Here is a 12,500-nt window from a genome sequence, read left to right as displayed (position 1 = left end):
GGGACAAAACCTCTGGGAGGGAGAGAGAGAGAGAGAGGGGGGGGAGAGAGAGAGAGGGGGGGGGGACAGAGAGAGGGAGAGGGAGAGGGAGTGAGAGGGGGAGGGAGAGAGGGAGGGAGGGAGAGGGGGAGGGGGAGAGGGAGGGAAAGAGAGAGGGAGGGAGAGAGATAGAGAGAGAGAGAGATTGAATAGGTCTATATTGTATTTCAATAAAAAAAATAACACCTGTCAAGCTACTCCGTCACACAGTGTGTGTGTGTGTGTGTGTGTGTGTGTGTGTATGTGTGTGAGCCCACCTGATGTAGGGTGAAGTTGCCCCCAGGCTCTGATCTGGGGTCAGTTTTATCATATCGGATCTCTCTCTCTCACACACACACGCACACACACACACACACACACACACACACACACACAGTCAGCCTGGAGCGTGATCTCACCTGGTGTGCAGCCTGGCAGCAGGGGGACAGGGAGGTCGTTCCTGGGATGGTCAAGGCGTCGCCGCCTCTCCTGCTCCTCCTGCTGGGCAGCTTTGGTCACTGCCTCCAACTGGTGCTCCCTCAGGAGCTTTCTACACCAGAGAGAGAGAGAGAGAGAGAGAGAGAGAGAGAATCAGAATGAGCCCCAGGCTTCTCTGCTGTAGGGCCAACAGACTGACTACAGTAAGCCAGATCGCATGGGGATGTGTCACATTCATGCAGTGTTTTTGTGTGTGTGCGTACTGTCTATCCGTGTGTGTGCGCGCGTGCCTGCGTGCGTGCGTGCCCAGTCTGCCTACTTGTGTGTGTCATACTGCTTGTGTGTGTGTGTGTGTGTGTGTGTGTGTTTGTGTTTTGTGCCCGATGCGTGTGTGTTACAGCGCGTGTGCGTTCGAGGCTTTAATACAGTAATAAACACGGGGGGATAAATCCCACACATGGCAACGTTGACTGGTTGCCAGACTGTGAGTAATACAGATCCCTCTGTTGGACTTAAAGGCTTCGTGCTGAACCCTCCCTAGAGTACGGCCCACCAGACAGCCTGGAGAACGCCACGGGAAGAAGACAAAACAGAGGCTAGCTTAATAAGACAACGATAAGCGCTCCACGGAAGAACGGTAACGGGAAAAAACCCCAGGTAGGGAACAAGGAGAGGTGGGCCGTCACTCCTTCCACGGTCGGAAGAGGGTTTGGAGAGAGAGGCCCTTCGTGGGGGGGGAGCGGTGAGCAGAACAGGGTCCAAGTTCTTCTGTACACGGGCGAGCGAGCGGAACGCGGCCCGATCCGGGTTTTGAGGTTCGCTACGACGGAATCGACGAGAACCCGACGAACCTCAGGGGCGGTTTAAATTGGGCTACAGTAGGGAGCCAGATCGGTCCTCTTCTGGAAACCCGAGTCCGATTAAACTCACTAACTATTCTCCACTCCCCCGGTCCGATCCAAGACACGGAACCGGACTTCACGTGCCACTGCCACCGCCGACCTCGGTCCCGGGCCGACGCGGCCGACCCGGGGCTGCTTGTTAGAGGGGGTTCCAAAAAGGTCAGAGGTCGTTTACCTGATGTTCCTCCGCATGTGTGCGGGCTTGGAGGACCTCTTCTTGGTGTCGCTCAGGGACCGCGAGGAGCTCTGGCTGTCGGGCCGCCAGGAGCGGGGCTGCGAGGGGGGGCGGGCGGGGGTCTCTCCCGAGAGTGAGGTAGATGGGGGGGTGGACTGCCATCCTGCCGAGTCGCCCCCCTGCGCGTCGTTCTCTGGGCTGAAGGAGGCGCTGTGAGGCTGGTCTGTGTGGAGGGAGAGAGAACGAGAAAGTGAAAGAGAAAGAGAGAGAGAGAGAGAGAGAGAGAGAGAGAGAGAGAGAAAGAGAGAGAGAGAGAGAGAGAGAGGAACATTTGTTAGCGACATACAATGCACGGGAACATCAAAATGAACATTCAAAAAATAAATAGATGGTGAACACCTATCTAGAACGGAAGCTGTACAACTTCACTTCACCGTCCTAGAGGGAGACACAGGCAGACAGATTTAAAAAAGTGGATCGAAAAACAACTGAACCAAAATGGACGGATAGAAAATACATATTCAGACACTAATGTGTCGTGTTTAAGCGTCAACAAACGGGGTCGGAGTCGGACACCACTGTCTAGGCCCCAGGCCCTCTCTCTGCCAACTGGAGAAACACTGAACCAGATCGGAGGTGTGTGTGTTTGTGTGTCTGTGTGTTCGTGGACACACTGAACCAGTTCAGAGCAGGTTATGTAAGCACTCATAAATATGTAAATATGAAACCCTGTGCTGAACTGGCCGACGCTGACTGACGAGGCTGAGAGAGAGAGAGAGAACACATTGCCAAGGTTACGGCGAACACACACACACACACACACACACACACACACACACACACACACACCCACTCTTTCTCTCTCTCATGTACATGTCTAGTGTCAACAGGCTACAGCCTGCTAGAACAAGGTGCTAGAACAAGGCAGCGCTGTGGTGAGACACCAACCTCAACCCTAACCTAACCTAACCCAGCTCATCCTAACCTAACCCAACCCTAACCTAACCCAGCTCATCCCAACCTAACCCAACCCTAACCTAACCCAGCTCATCCCAACCTAACCCAGCTCATCCTAACCTAACCCTAACCCAACCCTAACCTAACCCAGCTCATCCTAACCTAACCCAACCCTAACCTAACCCAGCTCATCCCAACCTAACCCAGCTCATCCTAACCTAACCCTAACCCAACCCTAACCTAGCTCATCCTAACCTAACCCAACCCTAACCTAACCCAGCTCATCCTAACCTAACCCAACCCTAACCCAACCCTAACCCAGCTCATCCTAACCTAACCCAACCCTAACCCAGCTCATCCTAACCTAACCCATCTCATCCTAACCTAACCCTAACCTAACGCTAACCCAACCCTAACTCAGCCTAACTCAACCCTAACCTAACCCAACTCATCCTAACCTAACCTAACCCAACCCTAACCTAACCCATCTAAACTAATCCAAACATAACCTCAACCCGGCCCCAGGCAGCCCAGGCCAGAACACAAGCCTGACTCAGCACCGCCTTGACCCAATTCCTTAGAACGGCGTGTGAATCATCTGAGACACGTCACTAATATCCCACACACACACACACACACACACACACACACACACACACACACACACACGACCAACACTAGCCAAATCACTGTCTGACCCAGTCTGGTCCAGGTCAGACCCTAATCCCCCTCAAAACCATAAGATAGGGAGGGAGGAGGGGGGAGAGAGAGGGAGAAAGAGAAAGAGAAAGAGAGAGAGCGAGCGAGAGATCTTACACACTCACTGAGGGTTAAGAATGTGTGTGAGAAAAAAGAAAGAAAGAAGAGAGAGAGAGAGAGAGAGAGAGAAACACACACACACACACACACACACACACACACACACAGCACACACAGCACCTGGAGGTCGTTACGTTTAACTGACTTGTGAAACTAAACCTACTGGAAATAATCTGGGACAACCTTGATGCTTGGCCTTCGCCTAGACGAACACACACAGGCCAACACTAAAAAGACAACATGCAAACGCTTAACAGAGAGAAAGAAAAACATGGATATACACTCAACTCGCGCTTTATTAGGAACACCTGTACACCTTCTCATAGTGGAGGTGGTAGAACACCTGTACACCTTCTCATAGTGGAGGTGGTAGAACACCTGTACACCTTCTCATGGTGGAGGTGGTGTAATGGTGTGGGGAATGTTTTCTTGGCACACTTTGGGCCCGTTAATACCAATCAATCATCACATGAATGACACAGCCTACTTGAGTATTGTTGCTATTGTTGCATCCCTACATGGCCACAATTTACCTATCTTCTAATGGCTACTTCCAGCATGATAATGTCACAAAGCAAAAAACCTCTCAAACTGGTTTCATGAACATGACAATGAGTTCAGTGTTCTTCAGTGGCCTTCCCAGTCACCATATCTGAATCCAATAGAACACCTTTGGGATGTGGTAGAACGGGAGATTCACAGCTTGAAAGTGCACCTGAAAAATCTGCAGGAATTACGTGATGCAATCATGTCATCATGGACCAGAATCTCAAAAGAATGTTTCCAACATCTTGTGGATTCAATGCCACGAAGAACTGAGGCTGTTTTGAGAGCAAAGGGAGGCTCTACCCAGTATTAGTATAGTGTTCCTAATAAAGTGTCAGGTGAGTTGACAAAAACTCATTACATAAAACGCCCCTCGTACACAATCACCTCTGTACGCTTCTCTACGTCTGTCTCCACTTCAAAGCTTTTGACAGATAGGCCTAAATCATGGGAGGCTGGTGGAGGTAGAAATCGGAGGATGGGGCTCATTGTAACGCATGGAAGGGAACGTGGAACGGTGTTTCACGTGTTTGACACCGTTCCCTCATTCCGTCCTGTGCGTTCTACAATGAGCCCCGTCCTCCGATGTCTACCTCCACCAGCCTCCACCAGCCTCCGCGACATAGGTTCAAGCAGAATTCCTCCATATAGCCTTGTGAGTCGAAGGTAACCCTGAACGTCGCTGAACACTTCGCCAACTCAACGTCACAAACGATGTGGAGCGGGACAGGAGACGTAGATTCCAGATTCCAGGCGAGGCAGAGTGGGTGCAGCCTATACACGTCTGTGTTTCTCCAGACCTTGTCCTCAAAACACAGCTGAAACATTCCACACATGACTTTCCTCCCCGGAGAACATTCTCGAGTTCACACACAAACCTTAAGTGACCCAGGAAGCCCCAATGTAGTACCTTTAAGCTTCAAACGCGCCCTTAAAAAGGTATAGTTCCCTACCGAACCACATTTAACCCCTAATCCCTTTATGTAAACATTGTTTGAACCGACTGGGAGATTCAACATCGATTTCCTGGCCGGATCACGTCCCCTTGGTGACCTTCCCCTCCCTACCCCTGGGCCGGGCCGTGTTCAACGGGCCGTGTCCTGGGCCCCCCCGATAGAAATTCGATAAATAATCTAGGCGTAGAACAGACGCGCCTTTGACACGTAGCATAAGAAACCGTGACAGATCTAGTCGGGACGTTTCTATCTGCGATGCTATCGGCAAGATGCACCCAAGTCAGTTCCTCTACCGTCGGTGTAAGGGGCCAGAGACAGACTCACATGGGAGGAAAGACGACTGGAAAAAATTATATACGATATTTCTCTGTTTTCAAATTTGATGTCGGTTCATAAGGAGGAGGGGACTGATCAGAATTCAGAGAGAGAGGGAGAGAGTTCTCTCTCTGCCTCTCTCCCTCCCTCCCATACATGCCCACGCTGCCCTCCTCCCCCCACCTCCGAGTCCCCCTCTACCTTAAAGAACAGTTGCGTAACCGTTCCTGAAAAGCGTGGTGCCTTATGATCCACACCCTGCTACAGCATGCACTCACAGAGAGGGAGAGGGAGGGAGGGAGGGAGAGAGGGAGAGAGAGGGAGGGAGAGAGAGAGGGAGAGAGAGGGAGGGAGAGGGAGGGAGAGGGCATCACGATGTACTTCCCCAGAGTGGGGGGAAAGGGAGAGAACAGAACACAAGGAACACACACACACACACACACACTTTGAGAGATGGGGGCAGTGTTCTCCAGGCTGTCTGTGAGGACGGGCTGTGAGGGGCCAAATCCCCCCCCCCCCAAACCATTCTCCTTCCACACAGCAGGACCCAGGAAAACCAAACACAGACACGCACGCACACACACACACAGAGGTGAACGTCATCGCCATTCCGCCAGACAGTGGGGACATACTGTTACAGAACACACGCACTCTGTTACATAAGGAGAAGAGGGTTCAGTCCTCACACAGGTTCAGTTTCCTGTGTCCTATCTAATCCTACTAAACAAATCATTGGCGCGCACACACACACACCCCCTCTGGCAGGAAGCACTGTTCCGTTGAAATGATGAGACACACACACCCACAACACCGTGGCAGCTGTCCAATGACAATAGCCAGTGAGATAAAAGGGGAGGTGTCGGCCGCGTGACACTGTAGCCGGCTATACGCACAACACACACACACACACACACGTTACATAACAGCCAGAGCATAACAGCCCCCCCCAGCCCCCCTAGTAGCCCCCCATAAACCCCCCCCCCCCCCCCCACACACACACACCATCCTAGTCAATCCCATTCCTGACATCAGTGCTGACAGCCCTCTGATCCGGGGGGGGGGGGGGGGGGGTCGATACGGCTTTTAAAGCTGTATCAAAGAGCAGGCCTGGACTGAGACCTGAAGAGAAGCGTGAAGGAACTCTCCTACTTATTCCACCTTTATTCATCAAGGTGAGTCTCATTGAGATAGCATCTTATTTTTATTTATTTTTTTGGGGGGGGGGGGGGGGGTTCCAGAGAGACTCTGCAACAGAGGACAGCTAACATGCTCACTGGGGGGCTCCAACCGGTTTGAGAAAATCTGAAAGAAATCTCCACAGCGTGATTTAGCATCGTACCCTCGTCTTTAAGAACGGTGTTTGAGGTAAAAACGGTGACGGTCCGTGTGCGTGTTTTAGTCAACAGTCTGAAGTTGACATTCGCGTCTCCTCGGAATTCCCACCGGCTTAGAGCGCGTGCCGTTCCGGATGGGAGAGACGGAGGCGCTTTTGCTCCCTGTTTTGAAGCGTGCCAAAAAACGGGAGCCCTCTTTTGTGTCGTTTGTGTCTGTGGAGTGTTTGTATTTTGGTTGCGGCGCGTTCAGGACCGCATCGTCATCATCATCATCATCATCATCTCTGCGTGTCTAAACCTGCGTTAGAACACACGGGAGTAATCCCTTCTCCATTCAGAGGAACAGCATGCACATTCAGAGAATCTATTCCCATTCATTCATAATTCTCCTGGTAGGATTCTGCTACATGGCATACCCCACAAAGTTAACAACGGAGAGAGGAGAGGGGGGGGGGGGGACAAACAAACAAAAGAGACTTGTCTTTATCGACAGACACATCACTGAGCTTTGGGGCCCGGTGCGGGTGTACTTTGCGTGGGGGGGCGTTGGGGTGTGTGTGTGTGTGTGTTTCTGTATGTGGGGGGGCTGCCTGTGTGTATGAGAGTGATGGCGTCGGACTGGAGGCATTTGAGGATAACATTCCCTAAAAAAACCACACACAAAAAACCATACAGACCACCACAATAACATAACACACGCTCTGCTTCCTGCCCGCCCTACCTCCCCACACACACACACACACACACACACACACACACACACACACACACACGCACACACGCACGCCTAATTCACTCCAGATGCATAGAGAATGTCAGAGCACAATGTTTTCAGCTCTCTGATACGATACATATGCATTCTGCTTCCTGGAAGAGTGTCAGGTTTACATAAGCAGAAGACCCCATCTCTCTCTCCCTCTCCCCCCCGCCCTTCCCTCTCTCTCCCTCTCTCTCTCTCTCTCTCCCTCTCTATGCTGACTGACAGCTCCTCCTCTGTATAGGGAGGCTGGGGGAATCCAGAATGGAGTGAGTGAGTGTGTGTGTGTGTGTGTGTGTGTGTGAGAGTGAGAGTGAGTGAGTGTGAGAATGAGAGGTGGCAGTCTTGCCTCCAGGAAGCACAGGCTTTACGTAACCATTGCTATGCTAGGTGTTTACGTAACGCTGGGTTCATTAGCATGCGTCATGCCGTGGGGGGGGGGGGGGGGATGGGGAGGGGGGGGGTCTACAGGGTCACATCCACGAGGCACAAGGATCAAACAGATATAGAAACCTGATATTGAAACAGAGAGCGGTACTGTCCCATAAAGAAGACGTTTTTTTTTCTGTTTTCTGTTGTTTTTGGAAGTTCAGACTGAACGTCACCCTGGTCTGCGAGTACTCCCTCCCACACACACACACACACACACACACACACACCACCCAGTTCTGAAGTTCTTCATGGTCACAACTCTAATAGAACTCTGTCAATGGCCAGGTCATGTAACATCAGCGTCATCATCATCACACAGAGACCTCCCTCCCTCCCTCCCTCCCTCCATCTCATTGGGACAGAGTGGGCCGTGTACAGAAGCAGCAGCTGGGCTGCAGGCTGGGATGACGGTGTTCAGAGACCAGATCACTTCCTGGTCCCTGACCTACATATCTGCACTCTCTCCGTCACTCCTGGTTCATACTCTGCTGCTGCTGATCCACTCAGTTACACAACACACACACACACACACACACTAAATGGAGGTGTGACGTCAAAGAGCGTCATGGAAGGGGGCTGAGGGGTTGGTGTGTGTGTGTGTGTGGGGGGGGGGGATCTCATCTGGGTCAGAAGGGTGAGTGAGGGGGGGGGTGGTTGTATGTGTGTGTGCGTAAGCGTTTTCCTTAAGAGAGCAAACGGGAGACTATGGACACACTCCAGTCCCAGGTCCATGTCTACAGATTTGGACCTTTCAGAACCTGGAGATGTTTGGACCTGACACCACGACAGAGACAGAGACAGAGAGAGAGAGAGAGAGAGAGAGAGAGAGAGAGACACACACACACTCACTGAGGGTTAAGAACGTGTGTGCGTGCCACTGACCCACAGAAAGAGGGGCAAAAAACAGCCTGGCCAGGGCCGGTCTCTCCCTCTCTCTTTTTACGTCAGTAAGCAGATTACAGATTATGCTCAATCCAGCCTGCGAGTGTGTTTTACTACAGACTCGCGCTCGGCGACACGTGTTCCCTGGGATACTACTGGTCAGACAGCACGCCGTGGTGGAAAACCCCCCCCAACTCAAAGCGTTCGGTTGGCCCGTCCAGCGTAGGCTCCCTACAGCTCTGCTAACTGGGCTAAATAGCAAACATCCTTTATTACCGTGGTCCGGTAACAACCAGAGCTATGGTTGCCCCCTCCAGTAAAACTCTGCAGCCCCCCCCCCCCCCCCACTGGTAAGACTCTGCAGCTCTCCCCCCCAGTAATACTCTGCTGCCTCCCACCCGTAAGACTCCGCAGCCCCCCCCCCCCCAGTAAGACTCTGCAGCCCCAGCCCGGTAAGACTCTGCAGTCCCCCCCCCCTCCCCCCGGTAAGACTCTGCAGTCCCCCACCCCCAGTAAGACTCTGCAGCCCCCCCTTCCAGTAAGACTGCAGCTCCCCCCCCCCCCGGTAAGACTCTGCAGCCCCCCCCCCCCCCAGTAAGACTCTGCAGCCCCCCCTCCAGTAAGACTGCAGCTCTCCCCCCCCCGGTAAGACTCTGCAGCCCCCCCCCAGTAAGACTCTGCAGCCCCCCCCCCCCAGTAAGACTCTGCAGCCCCCCCTCCAGTAAGACTGCAGCTCTCCCCCCCCCCGGTAAGACTCTGCAGCCCCCCCCCCAGTAAGACTCTGCAGTCCCCCTCCCCCTGGCAAGACTCAAAGAGGGGTATTCAAAGAGGTTTACAACAAGCTTATTCAGACTTTGACTAGATTTGAATAATCATAAACCCTCCACAGGCGACTCACACATACATCAAAACACCAATCATGTGATCTGGAGGTCAGGACCTCGGACATTTGGGTGGGCTCATATCAAGCCGAGTGGATGATCAGATTCAAGAGGAATCTTTTTTCTCTCAAATCCCCCCCAGCCTCTCCGACGTCCCCTAAGATTAAAACTAATCCATAACACTCCAACGCATCCCTGCCAGGCTGAGGTGAGGGGTGTAGTAGTAGTAGTGGCAAACCTCAACATGTCTACATCTGTCTCTCCTGGGACTTCTTCCATTACCTCACCCTGTTATTGACCAGGGCTGCCAGGAAGAATGATGGATGTCTTGTTAAGATGTGACCCAACTCAGTGTCTCACACAGTTTCTCTCTCTCTCTCTCTCTCTCTCTCTCTGTGTCTCACACTCTCTCTCCTCTGGCTCTCTCAACTACCTGTCTCTCTCCCTCTCTCTCTCTCCCTCCCTCCCTCCCTTCCTTCCTCTCTCTCTCTCTCTCTCCTGCTCTCTCTCCCTCCCCCAGGCACCTCTGCAGGCCATGGGCCTACTAAGCACCGCTCCCAGAGAAACAAAGGTTGGTTATACAACTCTGACCAGTGAAAAGACTGTCCTGTTTGACACAAACATACGGCATTCATGCCACTGGGATATAATACGTTCAGCAGTGTGACTGCCTTTTAAATCACATTATTACGATACGCTTGGGAAGGGGGGGGGGGGATGCAGTCCAGGCAATTTTCATCACGTCCTGTTAAAAAGCCAATTATTTTCCTTGTTAGGAACGTCCCCATCGCCAAAACGTCTCTCCGAGGACAGAAAAAAAAATACAAAATGAACGACTCATGCAAATAAATTGTGTTCGTGCAACAATTAATAATACATTTAAAAAGAAAAAAACGCAACAGGTTTCACACTGGTAACTGAGAGTCTCTCTCTCTCTCTCTCTCTCTCTGAAGACAATTAATGACCTAAATCAATATCTGTGACCCTGTTTCTCTCTCAGAGGAGAGACGGCAGGACTGCAGTAGTGAAGGAGAGAAGGAGAGAGAGAGAGAGAGAGAGAGAGAGCGGGGGAGGTCAGTGGGCTGTATGGAAGCCCACTGAGCTCAACAGGGCAGTCCTCCATCTCTTTCAGCCTCTGCCACCCCCCCCCCCCGGTGGGTGAGGAATCACAGTAAGGTGACCCATTTTCTGCCTTTATTCTGTACCCCCTGTTAACACACACACCACAGACACACAAATACACACACACACACACACAGGCCACCAGCGCGCTGAGGCTGGACTCAGACAGCGGGAGGCTTATATAACGCAGACTCTGGCTGTTATACAACCCGCATAAGAACGGTACGTCCAGTACACACACACACACACACACTTGACAACACTTCCATAGACACCCACGCAACATATTCACAAATACTGTGAATAATAAATACACACACTCCAAATAAAACACTCTGCTGTTCACATCGACAATGTATGTTACAGTAGATCTTAGACAGAACAGGGTCTGTGAGTCTCTATATGTGTGTGTGTGTGTGTGTGTGTCTGTGTGTGTCTCACAGACAAACGAGAAAAGGAGTTCTGTAACACAGGGCATGCAATTGACAACACACCTTGTAGAACAGAACAGAGACAGAGACACACACACACACAAACCCCCACCTTACCGCAGTGTTCCTGGGGCGAGAGAGAGAGGGGGGATGGGAGGGGGGGTGGGGGTTATGAAACATGCCCCGTCTGGCTGCAGCTGTGGCAGAGCCTGTGAGTGGAACTCTCTCTTACTAGGCCAGTATGTCACAGACTGGGAGGGAGATTAGAGCTGCCCAGGGAGGGAGGGAGGGGAGAGAGAGAGAGAGAGAGAGAGAGAGAGAGAGAGTGAGTTTTTGTAACGCTTCTATAACCAGACCTCCTCATGTTGTGTAACCTGCGATAGGCGGCACGGCCGACGGGGACACTAAACAAACACCTACTCACACACACACAGGCACACACACACAGGCAGGCACACACACACACAGACACAGAGACACTCACACAGACACTCACACACTCTCTCTCTCTCACACACACACACACACACACACACTCCCTCACACACACACACTCTCTCTCTCACACACACACACACACACGTCGGGATGGCCGCGGGTTAAAGCGCAGGTCAGTTTAGGACAGGAACACGGGCGGCAGCAGAGCAGGACAGTGGGTTCAGGACAGGATGTTCAGACAGGCAGACAGGCAGGCAGGCAGAGCCCAGCAGAGAGATCTTCTGGGTGAGGCTGGATCCGGTTACACCAGCGTGGGATCATGACTAATTAACCAGCGAATGTGACTGGCGTTGGACGTGAAGGAGGCCACATGATGACCACATTGCGGTCACAAGACCGCCGGCAACTCAATTAAATACCGCCAAGCAGAGGAGGGAGGGAGGGAGGTGAGGGGGGGGGGTAGGGTTAGGGGGGGGGGGGGGGGGGGGGAGAACATGAGGGAAGGAGAATGAATGACAGAGAAAGAGAGAGAGTTAGAGAACAAGAGGGAAGGAGAATGAATGACAGAGAAGAGAGAGGAGGGAGAGAGAGAGAGAGAGAGAGAGAAAGTGAAAGAGAGAGAGAGAAGAGAGAGAGAGAGAGAAAGTGAAAGAGAGAGAGAGAGAGGGAGAGAGGTCATAATCCTAATGTTACGAAAGCAACGTGGCCAACGTGGTCTCCTGTGGTCCTGTCACGGATCTCGAAGCGGCGTTCTGTGCGACACGCCGTCCCAGGTTGCCCGTACACCGCTCCGCGCGCGCCCACGACTCTGACCACGCTCTAATCAAACTAACCCACCGACCGGCTCGTGCGCTGAGGTAACCACGGAAACAGCCAATCAAATGCAGAGAGCCACATCAAACAAAAACATCAGAGAGATGCCAGACAGAAATAAACACAGAAAAAACAACAACTGTGTGAAACAGAAATAATGAAAGAAGATGAAAAGAGAGAAAGAGAGGTAGAATAAAGGAGAGAGAGAGCGTAAGTGAATTCAGGCACAAGTGGGATGGACTCAGGGTTACACAACATCGTCCACTTAAGTCGGCAAAAACAAC

The 12,500-nt window shown here is 52.1% G+C and overlaps 1 protein-coding gene across 2 annotated transcripts in view; it reads right to left on the bottom strand.

Moving 5' to 3' along the window:
* Window positions 1–12,500, bottom strand: part of LOC310808490 (helicase ARIP4-like) — a 47,908-nt gene that overhangs the window by 15,566 nt on the left and 19,842 nt on the right. For both annotated transcript variants that reach the window (XM_083675422.1, XM_083675423.1), the window contains 3 exons: window positions 1,534–1,756; window positions 438–568; window positions 1–12 (listed from right to left, as the gene is read on the bottom strand). The exon at window positions 1–12 is cut by the window's left edge and continues 114 nt beyond it. In XM_083675422.1, coding sequence (XP_083531548.1) covers window positions 1–12; window positions 438–568; window positions 1,534–1,756 — 366 coding nt within the window. The remainder of the gene's footprint in view (window positions 13–437; window positions 569–1,533; window positions 1,757–12,500) is intronic.

The sequence above is a fragment of the Argentina silus genome (assembly GCF_951799395.1).
Source record: "Argentina silus genome assembly, chromosome: 8".
Classification (NCBI taxonomy): domain Eukaryota; kingdom Metazoa; phylum Chordata; class Actinopteri; order Argentiniformes; family Argentinidae; genus Argentina; species Argentina silus.
This window is presented reverse-complemented; position numbering and strand designations above follow the sequence as displayed.